Raw genomic sequence first — 26,640 nt, 5'->3', positions numbered from 1 at the left:
AGGTATTCTTGCTGGACACAGATGCTAGCTTGGCAGTTCCTTTTATTCACAGAACAGTAAGTACATGAAACAACTGTCTTCTGGCTTCTACGATCCCTTTAAATGTGTTCTGTGCGTGTTGTTTAACTGCTTTGGGATGGTCTTCAACCTTGGCGTCCTTCAGTCTCACTCGGGATTGACCTGCGGGGATCCTTTATTCTTCCATAAACCTGCTTGTTATTCACTGAGATTTTAACATAAGCATTTTTCATCAATTCTGGCGAGTTCTCAGATAAGTACCTCATCAAATATTGATTATGCTCCAGTTTCTTTTTTTCTGGAATCCTTATTAGATGTATGTTAGATCTCTTACTCTATCCCTCACATTTCTTCGTCTTGTTCAGATTTCTGTCCCTGTGTCTGTCCATGTGTGGTGAAACCTGATATTTTCTATTGTCTTTATTTTTCAGTTCAATAATTCTCTCTTCAGAGGTGCCTAATTTCCTGTGTGTTGTGTGTTTTTAACTACAATTGCTACAATTGTAGTTTTAACTACAATTTGTTTTTTGTTTGTTTAAAAGGTCTATTTGGCTCTCTTTCAAAGATGCTGGATGATTTTAAACATTTCCTACTGCCTACGAATTTTAAACAGTCTTTATTCTTTAAACCTAGTGGAGGTAGTTGTTGTAACTTTGTGTCTGGTAGCTCCTGCTTCTGAAGCATTTACAGATCTGTTTCTGCTGGTTCCTTGTTTCCTTGTACAGTTTTACATTTTCTCTGTAAGCTGCCCATTCCCTTATATAACTGGCGTTGGCAATGAGGCCTTGAAGGCCTAGGAGGAAGGAGTCCACTGTGGAAAATTCGTGTTTACTTCTGCTGTGGGGTGCCCCCAGCTGGAGGCCACTTCAAGCTGTGTTCTTAGACTGAGGTGTTTTGTACCGCCCGCATTACATAATTTGGACTGTAAATCCATGCAACAGTACAACATTTCGAGGATGACTCTGCTGTTCCGATGTTCAGCACTGAGGCGGGTTTGCTTGCACGCCCCTGATGCTGATGGTGGAGCTCATTTCTTCTGGTTCACCTTTCCACCGTAAGTGCCCCAGCTTGAAAAGCGGACCCTCTAATGCTGGACCCGGCACCTGGCAGCACAGGCCTCAGTGTCTCCTCCTGAGAGCTGAGAACCCAGGCTCACGGTCCCCTAGGACACATGCTCTCAAGACGGAAGCATTCTGCTCTGCTTCTTCCAGGCATCCTTGATCACTGCAGTTTTAACCTGGTAACTTACTATTATTTTGTTAATTTTTATTACATGAAAGGATTCTTTTGCATTGGATTCAGAACTTTTGGGTTCCATCAGCACGCAGTTTGGTTATGATGGTTTGGCCTGCCCTCACATTGGAGACTGAAGTCTCCCCTGACCTCTGTCTGCCTGGCTCTCTCTCACACACGCTGGCGTCCGGTGTGGGGTTAGTGCACAAACTCCCTTCTCCCTCCCGCCGCTAAACAGATACCTCAACACCATATACTGAATAATCAGCTCCTGGTGTGACATTTAATTTTTACATAATAAATTCAGATAAATAATTTGTCTCCTGTCTATGTTTCACTGATTCACTAATCCCATTCTCTAATCTTTATGAATCTCATTTTTTTGATTACTCAGTCTTTATAATATACTATTAAATCTCAAAGTGCTAAGGTCCTCTTTCTTATTTTTCTTTCTTAAATTTTTTAAGCTATTAACTGCTATTCTTTTAAATGAACCTTAAAATCATTTCTCCAAGTTATAAGCAAAATGTCTTTGTAACTGCTTTGAATTATTTTAAACCTACAAATTTATTAGAAAGAAGTGGCACTTAAAAAATGTCAGCTTTCCTACCCCAAAATCAGGTCATGTCTATTTATCAGACCCTATTCATAACTTCATTTGCATTTTAATAGGCTGCTGTGGTTTTATTTCTGACACTTGTTAAAATCATTCTTATCATCAATTCATATATTTTGTTGCTATTGTCAATTGAATTATGTTTCCATTACATTTTCTAAGGTTTTTTTATATGTTAGAATGTTCTGGCTTTTCTAAATTTTCTTGTCTCCGATGGTATTTATGAATTCTCTTATTAATCATGGTTGATTCTAATAAACTTTTCTGTGCATTCCATTTGAATACAATAATGCAATCTCCATTTGTTTCTCTTTCAAGACTTACGCTAGCCAGATCACCTAAAACAACATTGAGTACTATGAATATTTTCCCAATTTTGACGGTGAGTCCATGCGCATTTGATAAACCTATCAGCCCCTTGCACGTGAAACATTGTAAACCCACATGGTGCGTGACGCAGCACCCAGGCTCCAACCCCAGAAGGGAGCTGCGAGCCCTGGGCCAGCATCTGCAGCCAGGAGGCTCAGACGGGGCCGGCGCTGAGGGGCGCAGAATCAAAGCCATGATACAAACAGTGGTTTAAAAGCAGCTGTTTGAACCGTACAGGTAAAATTGGGTAGCTTTGTTTGTTTCCAGGAACTAAGAAAAGTCGAGACAATGGAAGTAACCAATTGGAATGTGAGGAAGTGCTGAAACGGAGGCTGCACTACAGATACCGTAGCCTGCAGATACAGTGCCAGGGGAAGGCTGGCCTGGCAAACTGCAGCGGGAGGCCCGTACTTTTATTAACCACTGAAGTCTGGGAACAAGCTTTGTGCGCATCACTTATGTTGCTCATATGGAAATGGGTAAGCTCTATAGGTAACTCCGTTTCTAGGTCAGCGGCCCTTAAAGCACAGTCTTTGGGTCACCTGAACGGAGTCACCTGGGTAGCAGAAAATGTGCAGAGGCCCGTGAGTCAGAACAGGGGGGAGGAATGGAAAACTGAACTAAGGAGGCTGGCTCTCTGGGGGCTTCTCATACAAACTAAAACTGGAGGGGAGAGAAAGGGAGGGAGAAGGAGGGAGAGCAAGAGACAGAAGATAAGATGGCCAGAGAAAGACACAAAGCAGCAAAATCACAGACAAGGAGAGAAATTTTATATTTACACTATGACACAAAAGCATTATGCACGGAGCTGTAAAAGCTGAATCTGAGAGTCCCATTAAAATACTCTAATTAGACCAGAAGGCTTTTCAGAGAAGTGAACACACACCACATGAAGCCTCCTGCGAGGATGTGCTCGCCCGCACACTTTCAGTGCCTGAGAGCCGGGTGAGCCGACGCCCGCCCAGCACAGCTAATTACGCAGGAGAAATGTTATCAGCCGCTGCCTGGCAGACTTCTCGCCACGTTTCTCGGTGATTCGTGCACTATTTTTACTACAATAAATCACAAAGCCCCTCAATCGGTCAGGAAATTAAGAAACATTTGGGGAAGAGAGTTTTTCTCAGACATTTGTGGGAAAACTTTTGGGCATTTTTCAGGCCGCTCAGCAGCTTTTGCAGGCGCTGATCTGGGAATGTCACTTGGATCTTGTCCCCATCAGTCGCCCAGTACACGACGGGTCTTCTTTCTCTATTAGCTGCCATCTCATCAGCCCTGGCTGCTTCACTTTTTATTCTTTTAAACATGCCCCTGCTTTTAAAATGAACAACCCTTCTCCGACTGGTGCGGCTGAGTGGGTGTTGTCCTGCAAACTGCAAGACCGGCAGTTTGATGCCGTGGGGGCACGTGCCTGGATTGTGCATGAGGCAACCCCGTTGGGGTACATGAGAGGCAACCAACCGGTGTCTCCCACATTGATGTTTCTCTCCTTCTTTCTCCCTCCTTTCCCCTCACTCTAAAATATTAATGAACCGTGCCCTTATTCACAGTCAGGGACTTGTATTTTCATTCCCTTGTGATGACGAATCAGCCCCCACGCTTTAGCCTGGATTGTGACCACATCAAAGGCGCAGGGGATGAGGTAAAGCTCTTGAAATGTCACCCTGTTGGCTCTGAGCCCTACACGTTGTCTTGAAAGGGTGGGTGGCAGTTTTATTCATCTAAGTTAAGGGGGACACACTGAGCACCCCGTGTGCTGGGCAGACCAAGACACGGAGCCATGGCTCCTGACTGGAGGAGCCTGCCACCAACCCACCGTTAACTGCTTTTCCTTCCATCTGTCATTCCTACGAAACGTGGGAAGGAAAGTCATGACCCACAGACACCACACTGCACCAAAGTCGATACTCAGATGAACGGGAGATTCCATAACCAATAAGCATTGCTCTTCAACGTGTTAAAGCTTGGAAGCTGACGCCAAAAAGTGCTCCCCTGCTCAAAGGGGGTTTGAAACAGCCCGTGCCATTTTCCTGGCGAACAAGGAAGCAGCACCTTCCACCCCTTGGTCTTCCCCTCTCCCTTCCTTCTCTCCCTCCTCTCTGTCATACGCTCCAACCAGCCTGTCTGCGCCCTTCTCCAACGTCCTGGGCGTAACTCAAGCCCAAGCGCTCCTCACAAGGGCTGCACAGAGGCCAGCCTGGACCAAAAGACCCCGGAGAGACTGTTCAGTGCTCAGCGCGAGGCCAAGGCAAAAGATGTGCAGTGGGTTGTAGGTGGGCAGCATCGGGAATGCAGTTTGCTGGGACGTTTACTGGAGAAATTTCTACACGTGTGTGGCCTGCCTGCTGCTTGGTGCCAGCAGTGGGTGAAGCAGACTGAATATCCAGGCCGAGTGTCTGCGGCACATGGACGGCATCTGCCTCCCAGAGGCCCTGAAAGGCTCGCACTCTGCGGAGACCCCACAGTCCACGTGCCAGGCTTCGGCCAAGGCAGGGCACCTCGCTCTGCACTGCTCGCTCTTGGGCACCGCCAGCGAGAGCCCTGCTGAGAGGCCGGGTTTGCAACAAGCTCCGCACCCCGTCCTGCGAATGGCATACAACACAAATGTCTCACCACTGAATCTTTCATCTTCCTGGGGAGAGGGTCTTCGGCCAACTCCTCCAGATTCTGATGTAAAAATTTAGGCAATAATTTGCACTGAATAAAGGACCTGAAAATAGAAAAACACACAGATTTTATTCTTTTAAATACGTACCCAGTACAATTCCTTTCAGAAATGCAAGTCTAATCTCCCTGGTGTGACCCCTGGAGCTAGGGTAGTGGCGTCACTTAGGAGACACCGAGCAGGGCCTGGTGGGGAGGCTGCAGCATCTCGGAGGCTCGCCCAGGGACAGGCAGAGGCAGCTCGGGCCGCAGCCCTCGTCCGTGCCTGCATCGCACACTCTACCGCAGAGCACAGGGGATGCTGAAGCGGTCCCGGCAGCTCAGGGGTTTCTGGTCAACCTGCGTGTCTCCCACCCTCTCCCAGGGACCAGCTGGGAAAAGTCCAACCCCACTGGGGCTGAACAGCTGGCCCCCATCTGGTGAGAGAGCAAGGCTGCAGGAACCCACATGCAGTGTGTGTGTGTGTGTGTGTGTGTGCGTGCGCCGCAGTGCAGGGTGTGTTACAGCTGTGTGTGTGTCACAGTGTAGAGTGTGTGTGTGCCGCAGTGCAGGGCATGTGTTACTCACAGGAGCACCGAGGGGTCGCTGCTCTGCCTGCTCAGATGGTAGGAAAGCGAAACCAAGAGGCCGCAGAAGGCTGAGAACAGCGCCGGGATGTGCTGTGTGCTCCAGGGCTCCTGAGGAGACATCGACACCGGACGGCGGCGGTCACCCCATGCTGGCCATGGAGTGGCCGGGCCGCTCTCTGTAAAACCTGGGGCACTGCCCTTGGCCTCCAGCTGGACGGACGTGGAGTCCTGCCCTCACTCCTGCAGGGGTCCTCCTCTCTGAAAAGGCAAGTCAGTCACATTACTGTCCCCTGTGCATTATTTTTCAGTGACTCCTCAGTGACTGCCTGATCCAGTCTACTCAGAAGAAATTATGTGAGCCTACTAGGATCTGGCCTCGCCCAACTTCCCAGCCCATTCCTCACCATTAGGACACACACAGCCACAACCGTAAAGGCATACTGCCTCCTGACCCCCCCGCCTGCGCCAGCAGGGTCCCATCTGCACAGAGGGCTCTGCCAATAAAAAAATCCACCCACTTGGGACTGTCTCCTTGGCGGCCCAGGAAGACTTCCTGGCCCCTGCTATGTGCCAGGCCCCAAAGAGGGCACTGGGGGGGATGACAGACGCCGGGCCTTAGGAAAGGAAGAATACGAGAGTAACTGCACAAGGTACGCCGAGCAAGTGCTGGGCACCCTCAGAGCGGGAAGCAGAGGCTCAGTCAAGAGTGGCTTTTAGGTGGAGCCCCGCCCAGAAGAAATGCAGGGCATCATGGTCCTTCCTGGTGGGGCTCCTGCCAAGGGCAGGCTTGGGTCTGCGGGGGCCTGTGGGGGGATGGCGCTGTCTGCCTCCACCCTCACACGCACCCCTCCACTCCCGGCCGCGGCTACCACCTAGGGCTTCTCTCCTTTCATTTCACATTTGGCTGGTTAAAAAAAAAGAGAGACAGAAACCCACTAAGTTCTATTTTCTTCCATTGATTTCTCTGTGCTTGCCTGTGCTGAGTATTTAATTCACAATTTCTTGCAGCCCGCGAAAATGCAAATGCTGGAAAAAATCACTACAAAGACTTAGTAACCTTGACCTTGGAAATGACTGTCACTGCATGACACAGAGAAAAGGTCTAGGCAACGGGGTTGGTAGAGGTTGATTCCAAGCTCATCACCTCCTAGAATGAATGATTCTGTAGAAGGCACTTGGCATCTCGGGGGCTGGGCTACCTCTTCTATAAAAAGATTTAACAATGACACCTTTGTGAAGAACTGAGTTAATGACTTAATGAGATCTGAAACAGCCCTGCGCACTGTGAAGTAGTATGTCGATGTTCATTTTTACTAATTGGAAAAGAGAGAGTATGATGGATAGTCTTCACATGCAATAAACTGGAGCCACTAAATTTATTTAAGTAATTGTTTACCTACTTTTATCCACCTAATACCCCTAATTCTCCTCTCATTTACTCTCTAAGTAATTAAATCTCCTCAACGCACATACCAGTGGCAGCTAACCTCATTACCGCTGAGAGACCCTCGCTCTTTCTACTGAGACGGCGGATGGAAGAAAAGGGGAGGGAGAGAGAGACATCGAATCGTCAGGTGGGGCCAGAGTGCGTGACTTTGGCCCTTCCTCCGACTGCCCAGCACTCATCTCAGGCTGTGATGACGTGTCTGCCTGGGTGACGACTTATTTAGCGTCTGACCCTGCACAGGTGAAGCCCCTCCGACAGCAGGAACTCGCATCACCCAGTGGACTCTCAACACCTGGCGGAGCTTGGCCCGCAAGGCACTTAACCAATGTGTACAGAGGGGACGCCCCAGCTCTGCGAGACAGCTCCTTCCTCTGTAGGGCACACACACGAGGGACAAGGGCCCGGGTCACTGTACCCAAGGGTCCACGAGGGCACAGGAGGGCTGTCTCTCCCGGGACAGAGCGGCAGTGGAAAGTATGGCTCTGGCCTGCGACTTCGGTCCAAACTCGGCCGAGCATGTGCAGGAAGATTCTGCACAAGCTAAGGAGCCTGAGTTTTCTTCTCTAACACAATTTGAAAGTCACCCCCCACAGGGCTGTTGTAAGCATGACGTGAAATGCTGTGTCAAGGTCTTAGTGGGAGAGCCGGTGTCAAACACTATGTGCTTTACTGAGACGCGGCTGCTGTGACGAAGTATCACAGAACCGCGTGGCTTACAAAGAGCAGAAGTTCACTGCCCACAGTTCTGGGGGATGGGATGTCCAAGATTAAAGTGCCCGCAGACTCGGTGTCCGGTGAGCGGTGAGACACCAGGTTCTGGTTCATCGATGGCTGTCTTGTCACTGGGTCCTCACGTGGTGGAAAGGGCGAGAACACGAATCCCAGTCATGAGGGCTCCATCCTCATTACCTGAGCACCTCCCAAAGGCCTCACCTCCTACCACCCCCTTTGCAGTTAGGGTGTTAACATAGGAACTGGGGGGAAGGGCTGGGGGACCCAAACATTCAGACACATAAGGGGCCCGAGGCTTGCAGTGAAATCCCATTTCCTGAAAAAATTAGAGTCAATTTAAGGGCGGTCCATCTCTTGAAGGCAAATGAAGAACAATGGTTTTTCTAGGTCCCACAGAAAAATTCTTCTGTTTATGCACCACGGACAGAAAACAGGGAAACTGGAAATCTTTACAAGCTGTGACTCTGACCTTGTCCAGAAGTGTCATTATCACCCCCAGCCGCACAAACTGAACTGACTGATCTCATTAGGAGTAATCCTCTTTTATTATTTTAAGTCATTACATTCCTCTGGTGCATGTGCTCTATTAGGGGAAGTCTGCAGTCATTCTTCCGCACATGTGATTTCTTTTAAGCGAAACCAATAGTTTCAGGATAAATTCATAGACAGGACAGAATGGCAGCGTGGCCACAAAGGCAGGGCAGAAGACATAAATGTTTCCTTCAACACCGCAAAGGCAATATCACGCCGGGACGGCAGACTCACTCCCGAAGAAGGCTGGGCTGCCCACGTCCCAGGTGCTGCCGGTCTGCGTGCTCTCCAGCCAGCCCGACCCCCAACTGCTGCGTAACCGTCTCAGAAATAACCTGGGCCAACCTGAGCGTTGACAGACGGTGAAAAGTTGGACATCTCTGAGGTCAATTACCAGAAACAGCCTCAAGCTCCAAGTGTTTAACCTTGTTTATTTTCCCAACAGATAGGACAGTTTTTACTTTTATATTTTTTATGTAGAAAATAGGAGGCAATGTCTCCAGGAAGTGGGGATAGGAAAGACTTCTTGGATATCGATGTGAGTTATTTATTCTTCCACATACCAAAGTGCCCAAATTTGCAAAACCGGATTCTTTTCAGGAAAGATTTGGATTTGAAAGAACTCTCATGGCTGAGCTCGCCCAGCTCCTTCAGAGTCCTGATCGAGGAAGGAGACGGGAAGAGAGGAGGAGGCCCGCCCAAGAGGGTGAGGCCAGGGCCAGGGCCCCAGGCCACGCTCCGTGCACCCAAGGGACCTCGAGGTCCGTACAGGGAACTACGAGGGACATGCGGACATCTGGCCCCTCTCCAAGCAGCAGGAGTTGGCACGTTTTGAATAATCCCTGAAAATAAGAAGTTTTGGCTGAACAGGCTGTTCCATTCATCCACGTATCTCCCATTCCACGGTGCATGACACCTGTTCAGGTAGCCGCCTGATTCGGTGTTTGTTGTAACACGTGGTAGAGTGATAGCCCAGAGAAGACTCGATCTGGGAGCAGCTCTGGGTTAGCTTCACGGAGGACTGAGTACGGGGAGGGGTGGAAAAGGTGACAAGAAATGGATGACAGCGTGCTCCAAGTCAAGGAAGGGTGTGATGAACCTGCGTGAACCTGCTCACACGCCCGGGCCTGGTTGTGCTGCAGGATAGCAATGGCTGTGTGTGATCTGAATGACGCAGCTCTTAAAGGGATACAAAGGGTACAGGAATAGGTAAAAGAGTGAAGGATAAACTCGAAAAAAATACATTGAAGGAAACTGACCTGTGTGGTTTATCATCCCATAATTTTCTGCCCTGACAAGTCAGTCTACTGGGTGCCACCAATTCTGAAGATCAAACTAAAGAAAACAATCTGTAACATCAGGAACTGAAATTTGAGTGTGATTTAAAGAAGGACTTCCCGACACTGATGATTCACGCTTGTCTGAGGTCAGATGCATCTAGAGAGCATCCCTTTGGATGAACTTTGTTGACCGATTAGGGAAGAATTCTGCCCGCCATACTATTTGACGAGAACCCTTGAGCCAGACACTCTGAATACATTGCCAATGTAGTTTCACTTCTGACAACATTCATAGGAGTCAGCATTACTGGCCATTTTACAATGGTAAAAACAACATGCTTTAGCCACGTGCGCTTAGACAAATAACTCTCTGTGCTTCACACTGGCCCCTGGAATAAAAAAATGCTATATTTTTACGTATAAAAACTATATTTCTAGGCATAAAAGCTATATTTTTATGTAAAAAGGGCAAATGAGGAAACCCTGGGGAAGTTATTTTAAATTGCAGTTCCATACACCTGGAAGGTATCTTATATGCCTGCAAATTTTCTTGACTACAAAATGTATTTACACCTCGAGTGTTGATGTAAGAAGGTGCAGCCAGGGGGCCCCCCAAAGGAGGATTTGTAATGGGGTCCAGAAGTCAGGGTGTCCAGGAAATATTAAAAATATGGGATGTCCTCACCCCCACCAGTCTGAGCTGGGGATGGGATCCAAGGAGCAGGGCCATTGAGTTGTTTTACGTAGCAACAGTTTTGCAGCTAACCTCTTGAACAGTCATTTAACATATCTATAACCTTTAACTGGTTTCATAGATAGGTTAAACCCCTGTGGCCATGCTTTGAGCCAGGGAGAAGGGAGTGACTTCCACCCAGGATGTTCCTGGAAGGCAACTCCCCCTGGTTATAGCGCCTGTATGAGAGCTTGGAGATGATTGGCTCTGCACCATGGGGCTACGCCTGCTCTAACTTACTATGGCAGCCCAGTAAAGCCTGAAAATACAGGAGTGCTGGCAAGTGTAGGAGGAGTGCTGGATTGTGGGAGGAGTCGGAAATGGGGCTGGAGAGGAAGATTAGCATGAGGATTTAAACCCAGTGCTAATGACAAGAATCACCACTCAGCTTTGGCAGATAATTGCCACACGGCTTTGGCAGGGGAGAACCACACGGCTTTGAGTTTGCCACACAGCTTAGGAAGCCAGAATGCAAGATATAGCAGCCATGCAGAGCTCTCTCTTAGCAGTTCAGAAGAATGCAGGACACATGCTGCAGGAAGAAAAGGGGTGACAGGACTCTTGCTGGTGGGCCATGAGAAGGGGCCACGTGGTTTTGGAATAAGAACCGGACATCCCAACGACACAGCTGATGCTGCTGGGAACCACGGGAGGCCTGCCAGCTGAGCACAGATCACTGGGAAGAACCGGGGGCTGCCTGAGCCATGGACTTCTATTTCTTTTCCTGAGCTCTGGTACCCCAGACCAGGCAAAGCGGGGAAGAAAGGATTGTGTGTGTTTGTGGGTGTTTTAAGAGACTTTGGTATTTTGATGAAGACATTAAGTCATCATTCTTAAGTCTGTATAACTTAAATAAATAATTCCTTTCCTTTCCACCAATTTCTTAACATGGAGAGCTATAATTCCCTGGAAGTGAGCAAGGCAAACTTAGTACAGGGGGACCCCAGGAGAAGGGGGGTCAATTAGGTAACATTGTGGGACCCCCTTCCCTGGCGGCCAACCCGGGAAAACCACGGGAGACCACATGTGCAGTAATACAACTACTTGTACATGTGCAGTAAAAACCCAACAAAACTAGCCAGGAAGGATCCGCCCTATAAGAACAGAGTCCCTCCAGCCTGTGAGGTCAATCTCTGCTTGGAGCTGGCCTGCTCCCATGTTCTGTGCTATAAACTCTGGGTGTTCGGTTCAATCCTTTGTCTCAATCACCAAGAACTGGTTACCTGTGCCCACCTGTGACAATGAGGGAAGATGACACAGAAATAAGACCGTAAAGACACAAGATCTGGGATCTGTGACATGTGACATTGAGTAAGCCACTTAATCTTTCTGGCCCCTCACTTCCTCACTTTAAAAAATAAAATGAAGATACTGGGCTGGAGGCCATCGAAGGGCCACCTCAATACTAAAACTGGCCTTGAGGGGTAAGTTTGTCTCACCTCTACAATTAGATTTTAAGTCCTGAATGCAGGGGAAATGCTATTATTTGAGCCACAACCCTGCAGTGTCTATAAGAACATGAGAAAAACTCTCCCACAGGCAGTTGTTAATAAAGCTTGGGAAACAGTAAATCATCATAATAATGTGCCCCCACCTCTGGATCTGCCTGCCATCAATAAAATAGAATCTCTTTGTAAGGGATGATAAAACATAGCAATCACGGACATACAGAAAGCCCAGCTAATTAACTACTGAGACATTTCTCCAGGGAGCAAATATTCTGGTTGTTTCTGTACATCACTGTCAAATATATAAGTCAGCTAGGGAGTCTATTTAGATGTTACTTGCTACCATCTTGGGTGAGTCAAACAGAATATGAAGTTAGAAGAGAAATCAAATTTTTCCCCAATTAATATTCCAGAGAGCAAAATTAACTCCCCATCCCTCAATCTGTCTCTATCAAGCGAGAATAATGAAAATAAAGGGCAGACATGGCTATCAAGACTCACAGAGAAAAATATCTCTGGTAAGACAGCTGACATGCTGAAATTGTTCACAAGGGCCCATCCATCCATCACAGTGCAGAGATAAAAGGGAAAAATCAATTCCAGCGATGCAAAGAGCAAGCAGAGAAGGCAAAAGAGAAGCAGATTCACAGCTCCAGGTAGGTGTGTTAGGTTGAAGACAGTGAGCTTTCGTGTTTTCCTAAGAACTCCCTTGCGAATTCGCTCACCTCATTCATTCAATTCACAGCATTTAATAGGCGCTGCATTTGAGAGTGGAGAATCCATCTGTGACCACTAGGAACCTCAGGACTTACAAATGAGGAAGAAGAAATGCAAGTGGCTCGATTTTCACCAAAAGGCACTTCAAAATATAGATAGAACATTAAGAATCTATAACAACAGACCGTATTATTTCTTCCAGGTGGTGCTTGTTCTGTGCTGAGCAAAGGAAGTCAATACGTCTCTGGGATGCAATAAACCTTTCCAAGTACCTCACTTCCACCTGGTAAAAAGCAAGTTTCATCACTTAAGTGAACCCCAGAGCCTCTGAGTGTTCATTCCCGTCAGAGTTAGCAATATGGTCTCAAAATGATACCTACTCACTCTGAGCCGCAAGTTACTCACACCAGAGCATGCCACAAACAGAAAGGAAATGAAATAAACAAGCCTCAACCCAGGATAAAAAACAGATTCTGTCTTTTGGGCCGGCTCTGATCAGTTGGTCCTGGCTCGCTGGAACGCTTAGTGTCTGGGCCTCTGAGGCCCTAGTGACCTCAGTGGGAAAAAAAAATGCCATGATCACTGAGCAGTGTCTGCTCTGAGGAGGGAGATGGACTTTGGGAGGTGAGGAAATGACCGACGCCTGTCCGGTCCCTAGGTAAAGAACCCAAACGCTCTGTCTTCTTGAATACCAGGTTCTTCAAGGGTTTCCATCCTCCCTTCACCCCCACCCCCCAGCCACAGGATTTTGTTAAGAAAAAGTCCTTTCACAACTTCAGGAGTGTCCATTACTTTCGATAATACTTGAACTGGTAATAATGAGCCTTTGACACTTGCCAAATGAAATGGGTTTTTCGGAGCCCACACACAACTTGGCCTGTGGAAATCAATCTAAGAAGTCCCCAGAGTTGTCCCTTGGTGGACCACCCCTGAGGATGGGAGAACATTCTGTCTTCGCAGGTTCCACCATGGTTCCATTGTCCATGAATTCGTTTTCACTATCAGATGACTGCTACCTGCTGGAGAGCGTGAGACGTGAGACCGAGGTTCACAGGAGCCCAGGATTCAGAGCAAGTGGATGTGATTTCGCAGAGAGAGAGAGAGAATGCAGCTCACAGGGTCAGAAAGGGGATTCTGGGCCGACCACCCATAGAGTGACCTGGGAGGTCAGTTGGTGGAAATTGTTTTTTAAGTCCTCGCCCAAAGATATGTTTATTGATTTTAGAAAGAGAGGAAGGTAGAGAGAAACATCGATGTGAGAGAAAAACATCAATCACTTGCCTCCCATACGCACCCCAACCAGGGACTGAACCCACAGTCCAGGCGTGTGCCCAGACTGGGATCAAACCCGGAACATTTTTGGGGCACAGGACAATGCTCCAACCAACTGGGCCACCCGGCCGGGGCAGTTGGTGGAACTTTCTATTGTCTTTGTTTCTGCTCAAGCCCTTAAAGCTGATGACTTCCTTTTCTAAAAGTTTCTGTCATGGAAACATGCCCACTGGATCAAAAACATACTTTTTTAGCTTTGCATTTAAAATTGTCCACAATTTGATGAATCCTGCAGACAGCCAATCTTCTGTCTCGTTTACCATTTTTGTAGGTTAATTTCCTCACCACCTCCTTCACCTGCCATGCCGTTCGACCCTAACTCTGGGGAAGAGGTCTTACATTCTTGACTGCATTTCCTTCAGCTCAGTTCTCAGCCCACTGACGAAGGTTTGAAGGTTGAGCTGGAAGCCACCTTCTCTGACTGATGCTTCTCTTTCTGACCACCCAGCGCATCGACATGTTCAAGAAATGTTAAAACTCCTCAGGAGAGAGAACTGACTTTTTCTCCATTTGTATCTCTCTAGTACTCGACAGAGTCATTTCTAAACAAACGTGTTGACTACCAGCAAATGTGAACTTTTCTGCTTCTCAGTCAGTTACAAAAAACTTGCACCAACCAAAGGAAATCATATTTAGCCCTGGCTGGTATGGCTCAGTGGATTGAGTGCCAGCCTGCGAACCAAAGGGTTGCCAGTTCAATTCCCAGTTAGGGCACATGCCTGGGTTGCAGGCTAGGTCCCCAGTAGGGGGCACTTGAGAGGCAACCACACACTGATGTTTCTCTCTCTCTTTCCCCTCTCTAAAAACAAGCAAATAAATTTTTTTAAAAAAAAAAATCATATTTATATCAGATGTTGTTTACAAGTTGGTGATGCAAAGAAAGGGGAGGAGAGGGAGGTCCTGGTCAAAACGGGGTGAAGAACACAGGAAACCAGCTCCCTGCACTCCGCTCAATGTCCAATAAATATTCAGAGAGAGGACAGCCAGGGCCAGAGTGGGAGCCAGCGAGGGCACTCCTGCAGAAGCCCCAGGCTCCGAGGACTTTGCACCACATCTGATCTTACAGATGAGCCTGAAAGGAGGTTTTGAGGTGTGACAAAGGAGCCCACTCCCACTCCCCACTGGAGAGAGAGGGGTGTCCTGAGGCAGTGCGCAGGAAAAGACCTTGCTGGTGAAGCCCTGCAGCCTGCACCTAGATCAGAGGCAGGAGGTCTGGAGTCCAGGCCAGGCAAGGGCTGGCCGACAGCACACTGGACTTGCACACCTGCCGACTGGCAGCACTTGGGAGACCCCACCGTTTGGAGGCCACAGGTTTTTTGGGGGCAGCTCACAGGCATGGGTGAGATGCTGGAGCAAAGAGGGCGGGGAGAGGAGGGGGGGGGAGAGTGAAAGGGGGAGAGAGAGGGGGGAGGAGGGGAAGAGGGGAGAAAGGGAAAGGGAGGGAAGGAGAGAGGGAGGGAGGAGGGATGTCAGCCCCAGAGTCTCTTCCTCTTCCTGTAAGAGCACCAATCCTATCTCGACGCCCCACCCTCACAACCTCATCTAAAACTAATGATCTCCCAAGGCCTCATCTCCAAACAGTACTACACTGGGGGTTAGGGCTCCAACATACAAATTTGGGGGGACTCATGTCAGTCCACAGGAGCCCCTGAGAAGTCAGATGTAACTAATCTTTGCTCCTCTACAGTTAAGGTGTTTTCCCACCCCAGCTGCTTCGATATTTTTTACCTTTGACTTTTAGCAGTTTAAATATGATACCCATAGCGATAGTTGATTGGCATTTATCCTGCTTGATGTTCCCTGGGTTTCCTGCACCTGTGGCTTGGTGTCTGATGTTAATCAGGAGAAATTCTCGGTCGTTACTGCTCCAAATGGGTCTCTGTTTGTTCTTTCCTCCCTTGGACACTCGTATCACACACGGTACACCTTCTGTAGTTGTCCTACAGGTCTTGGGTATTTTTTCTCTCAATCTTTTTTGTTCTTTGTTTGCTTTTCCACTTCGGAAGTTTCTACTGACATTTCCTTAAGCTCGGAATTCTTTCCTCAGCGAAACCCAGCCTGCTGATGGGCACATCACCGGCACGCTTCACTTGTTTCGGTGTCTCTCATCTCCAGCACTTCCTTTTGGTTCTTTCTTACAGCCGTCTCTCTGTTTACGTTGTACGTCGTTCATCTGTTCCTGCGTGTCCTCCCCATTATCCGTCAGAGCCTCAGCACATCGTCACCAGTTTCAGTTAGTGGTGCGGCAGGTCCCACGTTCCTGCCCCTTCTGAGTCCAGTTCTGACACCTGCTCTGGCTTTCCAAGCTGTTTTGTTTTTGTTTGTTTTTGTTTTTCTTGACAGCCAGGCAGGCTGTACTGGGTCAGAGGGGCTGTGCTAAAGGGGCCTTCAGCACTGGGCCGTTCAGGTGTGAGGGCAGAAGTCCTCTGGTGCTGATCGGTCCGCAGTCCCCTGGCAAAGCCTGTGGAGGTCCCACTGCTCTGAATGCCCCACCCGGGGTGCAGAACGACTACACCACGCCAGGCTCGCCCACAGTTGGGCTTTCCCTTCCTGCAGGTCGGTTACGCTCAGAAAAACATCCCAGTAGATTAGGTTCTGGAACAATTTTGCGGGCAGGCCTGGTAAGCGACAGCACCCTTCGCTGTGGTGGTTTCCGGGTGGGTCCTCTTCCTTTCCACCCCTGAAGGAGCTTCCCTCTGACTCTCACTGTGAGAACCGGGGTGAGCTCTTGGGGGGAAAGCTCACAAAAGCGAGGGGCCCCTCTGAGGACGGGGTCCCCTGGAGTTACTCCCTCCCAGTCTTGTCCTCCTGAGCCTCCAGCGACTCGTCAGTGACAGTTCAGGCTTTGCTGCCCGGGCTGGTCCCTGCAGAGGTGGCTGCTGCTGGGAGTCGTGGTCCCTCCAGCTCGGGTGCAGCGCTTGGTGCTGCTTCCTCACTTCTCTGAAGTAGGGAGAGTTGCTCATTTTTCAGTCCATTCAGCTATTTGCTCCGTATTAGGAGGGAGAGACGACTTCCAGAGTCCTTACGTACTGGACCGGAAGCCAGAACCCAGTAACTGAAATTTGACAAAATTTCCAAGACGATTCAATGAGGAAGGTTAGTCTTTTGAACAGGTGTGCCACTGAATCTGTCTACCTCGTAGCATACACAAAAATCAACTCAAAATGCATCCCAGATCTAACAGCTACAATGATGAAACTTTAGGGAAAAATATTGGTGAACTTTTACTGGGTAAATGTTTTTTAAATAGGACATAAAATATGCAAACCATAAAATAAAAAATTGATAATTTAGACTTTGTTATATTTAAAAACTTCTGTTCTTTAAAAAAAATGCTGCCCTGGCCAGTGTGGCTCAGTTGGTTGGAGCAGCATCCCACACACTAGAGACTGAGGGCTCGATTCCCGGTCAGGGCACAGGCCCAGGCTGCAGGTTCAGTCCCCGGTCAGGCAGGTACGAGAGGCAACTGATCGGTGTTTCCCTCTCACATCCATGTTTCCCTCGCTCTCCCCCTTCCCCTCTGTCTAAAAGCAATAAGCATGTCCTTGGATGAGGATAAAAAAATTAAAAACAAACTTAAAAATACTGTTAATGAAATGGAAGGATGAACCAAAGACTGGAAAATTGTGGGAGCAATACACATCCGATAAGGCTCTTGTGTCCAGAACGTGTAAAAATATCTTAGATCTCAGTAATAAGACAAACAATGCAATTGTCAAATGGGTAATGTTTTAACCTATTTTTCACCGATGAAAATGCACAAATGGCAAGCAAGCTGCTCAACAATAACTGCTATTAGAGAAACGCAAATGAAAATCACAAGTAGATACTAGTACATACCAGAAGGGCTACTGTTTTTAAAACCGACGATATTGTCCTACAAAGGATCTGGACACTCGGGAATCCCAAAGATCACGAGGGCCGAGGAAAAGGCAGCAGACCCTCCAGACAAGTTGGGCAGTTCCTTACACAGTTAACACAGGTTCACCATTTCCCCCAACAACCCCACTCCTGGTGTGTGCCCGAGATACAGGAAGACACAGACCCGTCCTGACACCTGCACGTGGTTACAGTGTTAGTCACAGATGCAAGGACTGGAAATGACCACGGAAATGCCACTCAGCGATGAAAAAGACACAAAGCACCGATTCCAGCAACGGCACAGCTGGGCGCCGGAAGCATCGTGCTGAATGGAAGACAGTCAGACTCAGAAAGCTGGAGACTGCCTGACTCCATTTACATGACGGTCTGGGAAGGCAAACTGTGATGACAGCAAGCAGAGGGGTGGCTGCAGGACCCAGGGCGTGGGGACGGAACTGAGTGTACAGCAGCAGGAAGAGAAGTTCGAGGTGGCAGAGGTGTCCTCCATCACAACCGCGATGGTGTCTACCTGACCGAGTACAGCCTCCGGCGCTCAGGAGTGCGCTTGCATAGAGTCGACGGTTAGAAGTCGTAGCACAGAAATCGGGTCAGCGCTGGCTGAAGACCGGGGCGGGGGAAGAGGCTGACCGGGAAGGGATGCCAGGGGACCTCCGAGTTGGTGCCGGTGTTCTACCACTTGGCAGAGGAGTTGATCACATGTGTGTATACACTTACCGAAACTTACCAAACTCCGAGTACCAAACAGATGAATTCTGCAGTAAAGCTTTTTAAAAAAACGAATGGAAGATAAATTTATAAACAAACAAGCACACACTGGAACACGACAGGATAACGCATGAGAGGTCCTGCAAGGAAGAGCTTGTGACCCTCCAGATTTTAAAGGCGGTGCTTCTCCAAAAGGCTATGCATACAAACAGGTCCTCGGAGGGCAAGGACTCGGGAAATGCCAGTCTAAGTCCTTCCCCCGAGTGAACACCCAGGGGCCTGTGACCGACCAGGGGATGTGTTTCAAAAGAAGGAACGCCGGATACATGTTTCAGTTATACCTCCGCCCCACACGAGATGGCGTGAACGTGGCAAGAGACGGAGCCTGTCTGCACTGGCTACCACCTGTGCGCACTGGACAAAGGGACCTTCCTCCCCTCCTGCTGGTCCTCAGTCTGAAAGAAAACGCCTCCTCCAAAGGGGCGGAGGAGGGAGGAAGGGGGTCTGCCTCCGTGTGCCAGGAGACGATCGTGCTGAGCTCCAGGTCCCCATGAACGGGATACTCTGTTGTGCTTTAGCCGCCACTGCCACTGACAAGTTTCGTGAGGCTTTAAGTTAATATTTTTCAAAAGTTCATTAAGAAATGCCACGTGATGTATGGTACATTAGAAACCCTTTGGGACATGTATTATTTTTACTCTCCTGCATTTAATTTCTATTTTATCCAAGAGGTACCTGTGGCTTAAAACACTGAATTGCAGGGCATCCGCCATGTCAAGAAATCTGTATAATTTCACTGATTGCTTTTTTTAGGGACCAGAGAGGGCCCCGAGGACCCCACGCGAGCTGTTGTTCTCTGTCTTTGCGGCTGGCTGGCTGGCCCCCGCCCGTGAGTACCCAGCCCTGGTGCTCTGCCCATGCACCCGAGACCCCTGCTTCCTGCGGGCGATGACTGACAGCTGCTTCTCTACGCCCCGTCCTTCCAGGTGCTCGGGTCACAGGCTTGTTTTGTAATTTCTGTACTTGTTTCCATTTCAGGTGTTACTTGCTTACTTTCCAATGTAGAAAATGAGACTAAGACCTCCCCGCACCTACTCACACACACGCTGCACTCCCTCCTTCTGTTACCGGTCAAACTATCATTATTCAGACCCTTACAAGTACCAAGTGTGAGTGACAGCTCAGCCGTGCAGGTCAGTGCAGGTCAGTGAGCTACGTTTCTTCTCTGATGCAACTCTTTGTTTACCTACAGTGAATGCTCTTGTTCTTCCCCTCCTCACCTTCCCTAGCGGATGGCAAGGCTTCATTCAGCTTCCCCATCTGGAGGAGCCTGCGGCCCATCTGCTTGCTGGATTCTAAAGCTGTACTGCAGACAGAGCCTCTCCAGTTCTCTGTCCCTCACAGAACCTCATACGACTTGACCCTGGACTTTCGAGTGGTATTTCAGAAGGAAGTGAAGGTAAGCCCAGAGTCCCGCTGACCACCATGGACGGCAGAAGCCTTCCCAGGCTCCCTGGCTGACCGTGCCAGAGAGACACCTGTAAGGGGAGATCCGGCCCAGTGGCGTTTGCGCACCGGGGCAGATCAGGTGTGTCTTCTCACTGCTGAGCCTCCCAGTGGGCCCTGCCACTCCTGACACGCTCCGATTCCACTTCTCTTACAACTGGAGAAAATGCCTGTTAGTCGGGAACAGTGGCTGATGGAACGCAGCATGGTGAAGGCCGGTCCTCACACCTACCTTCACGGCGCTGAAGCAGAGCACGTGCAGCAGGGCGGCGACAGCAACACTCCGGGCCACGCTGGCGACGGCCGAGGTCATCCCCGAGACGGCTGCAACACAAACACCAACAGCCCCTTCCTAGCCTGGCAGTCCTCATGACCGGCCAGCACGGTTGGGACGTGAGAGAAGGTTGAGGAGTCCCTTCAGACAGGGCGTGCCTGCTGCGGGCCGAGACTGGGTCTGCGGGGCAGCCACCGGGCCCTGGGTGACCGTCGGGACGAGAAGGAGACTGACGGTTTCACAAAAAACAAAGAAAACTTAACCATCCCGGCTTTCATTTGGGCCTGAGGCTACTTGGCCCGAGTCTGACATTTAGACCCCTTTACAGGAAGAGGAGAAAGTAAGACTCACCAGAACCTCCGAAAAACAGCATGTCGATCTGTTCCAGAAGATAAATGCAGAAGGTGTCAATCTGTGGGAAGAGCCCGAGCAGGGAGATGGCAGGGAAGCAGTACAGAAACACTGGAAGGGAACAGACGGAGGGGCCGTGAGTGTGCGGGAGCGCGCCGGGTCCCCGCCACGGCCCACCCAGCCCCACCGGGGAAGCCGGAGGACAGTCTGGAGGCCGAGCCAGGAGGCTGCTCTGCGGCAGAGGCCCGGGGCAAGGACGCCGACCAGCCCGGTACTGAGCAGAGGCCCCCGAATGCTGAGAGCGCAGACTGGTCTTCCCTGTGAAGAGTGGACGTGGACTTGAGGCAGATGAGCGTGGGAGAGCTCGGACTGGGAAGATGACAGGAACAAGCAAAACCCAAGGAAGCAGAGAGGGGGGCTCTTCCTACATGAGAGGGGGTGTGGCCATCAGAGCCCGGGGGGGCCCCCAGATTTGTGCACCTGCCCCTCCAGCACTCGAGCTGCTGAGATTCCTAAACAGTCTACATGTCGCCTGGAGACTCAGGGCGCATCACGATTCCAGGCTCCCACAGCGGTGCCAAGAGACTGCGAGCAACTGAGAGGCTCCACACACTGACCCGCGGGGCCCGGAGGGGCCTGTTTCCCAGGTGAGCCAGTCACCGGGGAGACGAAGGTGGCCCTGCCACGTCCCCAAGCCATAACTTGCAATTGGATAAAACATCCGTGCGTCATCATTCAAAGCTTCACTGAGCTGAGTTGTTTGAGGAAATCAAATGCAACAGAGCTGCATTTTACAGCAACGTCCCCATCACTCTCTTTCCCAGTTCTGTTCCCGGCGGGTTTCACGGAATCACACAGAAACTCGCCTCAGTGACACGATAATCCATCTGTCTTCCTGGCTGTCTCAGTGTGTTGTGTAGCAAGTCAATGTAGGCTGATGCTGGTCATCCTTCATAAAGCTGAGGAAACTGTACTGGAAACCCAGCCTGTCTAAGCATTGGAACCCTGTCCCAACACTACACATAAACCACAGCCTGCGGTACAAGCAGGCAGGGAGGGGGTGGTTTTGGTTATTGCTGAAAAGTCAGAGAGACCAACTTTCCACAGTGGAATTGTAGAAATGAGAGATTTCCGTCTCGTGCTCTTGCTGATAGCGGGTGGGAGGTAGGAACAGGACAAATCCCTCTACAGTAAGTGCCAAGGAAGGGTTCCAGCTCCGTGAGAGTGACGCGTGAGGCAGTGAATGTCACTACAATGCACGGGCCTTCGCTTGGGACTGGGGTCACTCTTTGTCACACATGGCGACGGCATTAGAATGCTTTCTGCTTCAAGACTTGAACTACAGTCAGTAATGAAATACTGGCCAACAAAGGGTGCCTGGCACCAGGGTGTGGGTGAGCACGTGGCAGCTGTCTGTGCAGAGCGGGGTGAAGTAGGTGTGCGGTTGTCCATGCAGAAAGTGACACCATAATTAATAAATAATAATAGGAGAGTGAACTGTGTTTCTGTTACTCACAACTGTAAACCTATTCCTGCTCCACACTGTGTATGTAAAAACCTACAGCATCTGCGAATAATGCACTTCTCCATCAAAGGAGGGGATGAGATGCAAATATTGATCTGCCAGACATAACTGTATAAAACACAATTTCTTTTTTTTCATTTTTGTGAGTGGACCCCAGAGACATAAAAGGAAAGATATAAGAAGTAAAATTTTAATTACACAACATGATAGTTGTGAACATCAAAATTTTAATCCGTATTATCTCAAGCTAACTGACGAGTTTTTCTTCTCTTAACTTTGGGCCCAGGAACCCAGCAAGGAAGACAGGGCACCAGCCGACTCCTTCTGGGCCGGGAGTGGGGCAGAGGGCGGTGCGAGAGATTCGCCTGTGTCCTCCTCAAGCGCTGCGTGTGTTACAAGGACCACAGTGAGATCCAAGAACTACAGGAAAAAGTATGGGCACCATATAATATTCAAGGCATGGAAGTCTGGAAACTGTTCAGCAAAACATGGATGTAGAACATTCTCTCTACCAGAAATACACCAGGCAATGGGACTGAAAGCAGGGAGGGACTTGAGGATGGTGGGAGGAAAATGAAGGGGTGAGAGGCACCGGGAAACCCCACCGAGGGGGTCCCAACTGTGTGTTCAGAAACGGAACCTGATGAAAGCCTGGGGGGGGGGGCAGCCCCAGGCTGCCGGGGGCCAGAGCTCGCGATGTTAGAGGACAAACCTCCAGTCTGGAAGGAACATCAAGGCCGGGGGGGGGGGGGGGGGGACGGGCCCAGACCACAGGCTGCGGCCAAAGTGCGTGCGGCCTTCCCAGAACAACTGGAAAATTACACTGGAAGTTGCTCAAATGATTTTCTTCTCTTTTCCCAAAGGAAAAAAATAAAAGAGGCCCTGGGGTTGCTGGCAATTTTCCCTGTGACCGAAGACTTTTCTTCTTGGCACACAGCTGAGAGGGTCTGTAACGGTCCCTCATTTCTCCCCTACTTCTCATTTTCTCTAGCAGTTATCAAAAATGCAGCAACTTCTGGTATGGTTCCGTTTGTTTTCCAGAAAAATGTACGCATAAAGATACCGTAACGTGCCCACTGCTTTTGTTGAATGTGAATAATAATATGCATTACTACACTCGCAGTGTTGGGGTGAGAGCGCGCAGAATTAAAGCAACAAGGGAGTGAAAGCCAAGCCTAGGAGCTGATATGAATGTTCACACTGTGTGTCTCCACTGTGGCACAGCTGCATGTGGACCAGCTGCTGGCACCCACACTGGGCCCCGAAAGCGAGCCTTTACACACCACACGGGTGTGTGAGGCCTCAGCATGCAGAGTGGCGCACCCCCCACCGTGTAACGGTTTCCGAACCCCACTTATCTCGAAGGATTGTGTTACTGAAGCTGCATTATTGTGGGCAGGGGCCTTCGGTCCTAAGGCTGAAAACAAAACAGGAAACTCAGGTACAGAAAGGAGTCCAAAGGCCGTGTGACAAAGGACCCGCCAGTGCCCAGCACCTGTTGTCAGCTGATGGTTGTCCCACCTCCCCGTGTCAGGGAAGTCGTTGACTCCCCCAGCAACCCCTGACACTAAACCCGTTTACGGTCTTTCCCACAGCCAGCTGTGACCCACCTGCTGTTGGCCGGGACCAGTTTAACCATCCGAAGCCACCCCCGTATCTCTAGCACCCAAGTATTTCTGCTCTTAGGTGGACGCCCTGATCCTTTGTCCTTTAGCCCATGGGGCCTCAGGGCACACTAGCTTTGCTCCCTCCCTTTGAAATATGACACTCAGAAGACCTCTTGGCTTCCCCATCCACAGCACAGCTACAAAGCCAGTCTCATTCCTCCCAGGCTTTTGCTGAAGTCACCCAAATGGAACTCGATTTAATCTCAGCCCAGAGGCCTCTGTCTCCAAGGCAGCAGAGCGAACAGGTGCTTACTCTGAAGGTGCTTCACCACGCCCCGGAAGGAGAAGGGCACAGGTGGTTCTAACATACATGAGGGGCCCCAAGAGAAAAAGGAATCATGGAAGAATGCTTCCCTCTGTTTGCATCTCCTTCATTCACTGGCAAGGGGGGCTCATCCCTGCCACTTTATTCATGTGCCAATTCCTGCCCCATGTTCCTTGCACGCTGTCCCTGTGCTTCCTCCTCTCTCTGCTGTTCTGTCTCATCTGACATTTCTGTCCTGCCTTTCAGACACTCCTCTCCTTGGTTACCCATGACGGGAGCTCCTCCACCTGCCCCACCCGTCCAGTCTCCACCTGACCCGTTCGGCATGCCCTGGCGGTCCTCGCTCCCTTCCTGCCCCTCGACCTCGGCCGTCTCCCTGCTGCGGACAGGCTGAGACGGGGCTGCGCAGGCACCAAGGGCGGCACAGGTGACACAGGATTACCAATGGGCGGGGAAGGAAGGCGTGCAAGGTGGGGACCCGCAGCTGTCCACTCACACTCGACCCCTTCGCTGCGACTGAGCTCAGCTGCAGGAGCGGTGAGCCAACTCGGGAAAACGTAAATGATCTGACGTCTTTCCTGGTGTGTGTGTGTCTGTCTGTCTGTCCCAACCAACAGAACTTCAACCCCCACCCTAACCCTAACCCTAAGAATCCTCAGTTGGGGCATGAACAGGAGATTACCGATTGATGTTTCTCTCTCTCTCCCCCCCTCTTCCTTCTCCCTCTAAAATCAAAAAGCATCTATCCTTGGGTGAGATTTAAATAAATAAATGAAATATAAAGTGAAAAGCATCGGTCGAGGTAGAAGGAAACAGTCTTCGAAAGGGGGCACTGCCTGGGAATCTAACCTCGGGGACAGTTCCCGCGTCCTTCCAACACGTCTGTTTCCTGCTGGAGCTCGGAGATTCCCTGAAACCTGGTGCCTAACCCTCTGCTATCGCGAACTGCCCTGCTCCTTACCTGGTGTCACAGAGAGGTGCTGAGGATGCAGAGAGAGGTGGGGCTGGGCGGGCTGGGTGGAAGGGGGTAGATATTTCGCTACCAACACAGCGAGAACGAGGAGCCAGTACTTGGGAAGCAGAGGCAGAGGGTGCTCAGTCTAGTACAGTTTTCACGGAGCAGGAACTTGACGAGAACGTACACCGCGCCCAGGCCCTCCCACCCCGTGGGGGGACTCAGGGAGCTGCCATGGGGGTTGGGGAAGATGGACACAGGACCTACGGCTCTCCCAGTCTCCTCTGGGCGAGAGGTCCAGTGGGCAGACACCGGGCCCCGGGGCCGGTCTCTGTGGAGCTGCCCTGTGTCTGCTCCCTTGGTCCCCGTGACCCCAGTCGGCGTGTGTGTGACTCTCTGGCTGCTCAGAAGACTCCCCAGAGCTGCAGGCCGACAGGGAGCTGCCCTCTGCAAACCAACGGCCTGGACAGCTAACCACTGGAGCCAGGCACTGTCCCCTGCGTTTAAATATACTAAGTCACCTACGACTTGCGCCATCCCCTGAAGTGGGTGCTATTTTCGTCCCCTCGTTACAGCTGCATTTGCTCCAGGTCATGCAGCCAGTGCAGTGGCAGGGATGGAGCGCGGACAGCCGGCCACCAGGTGTGAAGTCGGGCTCTAACCGTTCCCATGTGCGGGACCCTCGTGGGGATGGAGCACTTGCCATTAAACCCGGCCTTGTGCCCACCACGTGCAGCAGGGGAAGGCTGGGAGCCACGCCTGCCCAGGAGTCTACCTGGACTGAGGACCACGCCCACGCAGGTGTTACTGAGTGTCTGTCCCCCGTGGGTGGGGCCATGGCTGCCACCCAGAGGCACCCTGCCCTGGGGAGCCCTGCTGATGCCCCTCAGCAGTCAGTTTTCAGAGGTCGTGGCGCTGGGACTCCCTGCTCACGGATGTCAAAGCCCTTTAGGATAATCCCGGACGAGATGCCCTGCGGCTCCGGTACCCAGCCCGTCTCCAGACGCTGGGCAAGCCCAGAGGGAAATGCGAGTCTCCCAACAGCACCGAGCAGGGTAGTCTCTCCAGTCGGGTTCAGAAGACAGCGTGAGGCCAGCGCCTCCCTCCTCTACGCCCCTGCCCAAGTCCCCCAGGGGAACTCACCTATCAGGAGGTCCCTGGCCAACTGCAGCGACCCTGCAGAGAAGAGCTGCAGGCCATACACGGTGTACGTGGCAGGGCGCCGGGCTGTGGCCCCCGCGTCCAGAAGCAGAATAAGGCCACACAGCACACAGAAGTAGACTGGTCTGCTGTACGTGATGATCTGGTTGTGTCCCTAGAAAACAAACACGGTCTCTGAATGGGACCTTTTTTTTGTTAAATGACAAAATCTTAGCCAATAATTTATATCATACAAAACAAGTTATAGCATAAAACTCATTCTCTCTCCTCCCCTACTATAATTCAGTCATACACGCGAAATACCAGGGAAAGAAAAGAAACTGATGCTTATTCTGTCAAATAAAAATGAGCATATCAAGCTCTCAGGCTCAACAAATTTACCTGAAATTTTCATTATCCTCTTCGGATACAATCTAGATCTAATTCAATGCTTCCCCAGCAGCGAAACTTCCATCTGCATTGTTCATTTCACACACAAAACTAATTTAAACAGTTATTTGCTCACATGGTCTAAATTGAACTTCACTGTTAATAACAAATAGAATTATGCCCCTGGCTGGTGTGGCCCAGTGGCTTGAGCGCAAACCTGCAAACCAAAGGGTTGCTGGTTCGATTTCCAGGCAGGGCACATGCCTGGGTTGCGGATCAGGTCCCCAGTGGAGC

At 50.3% G+C, this 26,640-nt stretch overlaps 1 protein-coding gene across 2 annotated transcripts in view; it reads right to left on the bottom strand.

The window, feature by feature from the left end:
• Window positions 1–26,640, bottom strand: part of PCNX2 (pecanex 2) — a 197,055-nt gene that overhangs the window by 112,135 nt on the left and 58,280 nt on the right. For both annotated transcript variants that reach the window (XM_053667311.1, XM_053667312.1), the window contains exons 13-17: window positions 25,960–26,131; window positions 20,405–20,515; window positions 20,012–20,103; window positions 5,465–5,574; window positions 4,847–4,943 (exon numbers count right to left, since the gene is read on the bottom strand). In XM_053667311.1, the coding sequence (XP_053523286.1) occupies window positions 4,847–4,943; window positions 5,465–5,574; window positions 20,012–20,103; window positions 20,405–20,515; window positions 25,960–26,131 (582 nt within the window). The remainder of the gene's footprint in view (window positions 1–4,846; window positions 4,944–5,464; window positions 5,575–20,011; window positions 20,104–20,404; window positions 20,516–25,959; window positions 26,132–26,640) is intronic.

Source organism: Artibeus jamaicensis, unplaced genomic scaffold, assembly GCF_021234435.1.
Source record: "Artibeus jamaicensis isolate MK-2021 breed Jamaican fruit bat unplaced genomic scaffold, CSHL_Jam_final contig_467, whole genome shotgun sequence".
NCBI classification, from domain to species: domain Eukaryota; kingdom Metazoa; phylum Chordata; class Mammalia; order Chiroptera; family Phyllostomidae; genus Artibeus; species Artibeus jamaicensis.
The sequence above is the reverse complement of the archived record's forward strand: the minus strand, read 5'-3'. Positions and strand labels throughout refer to the sequence as shown.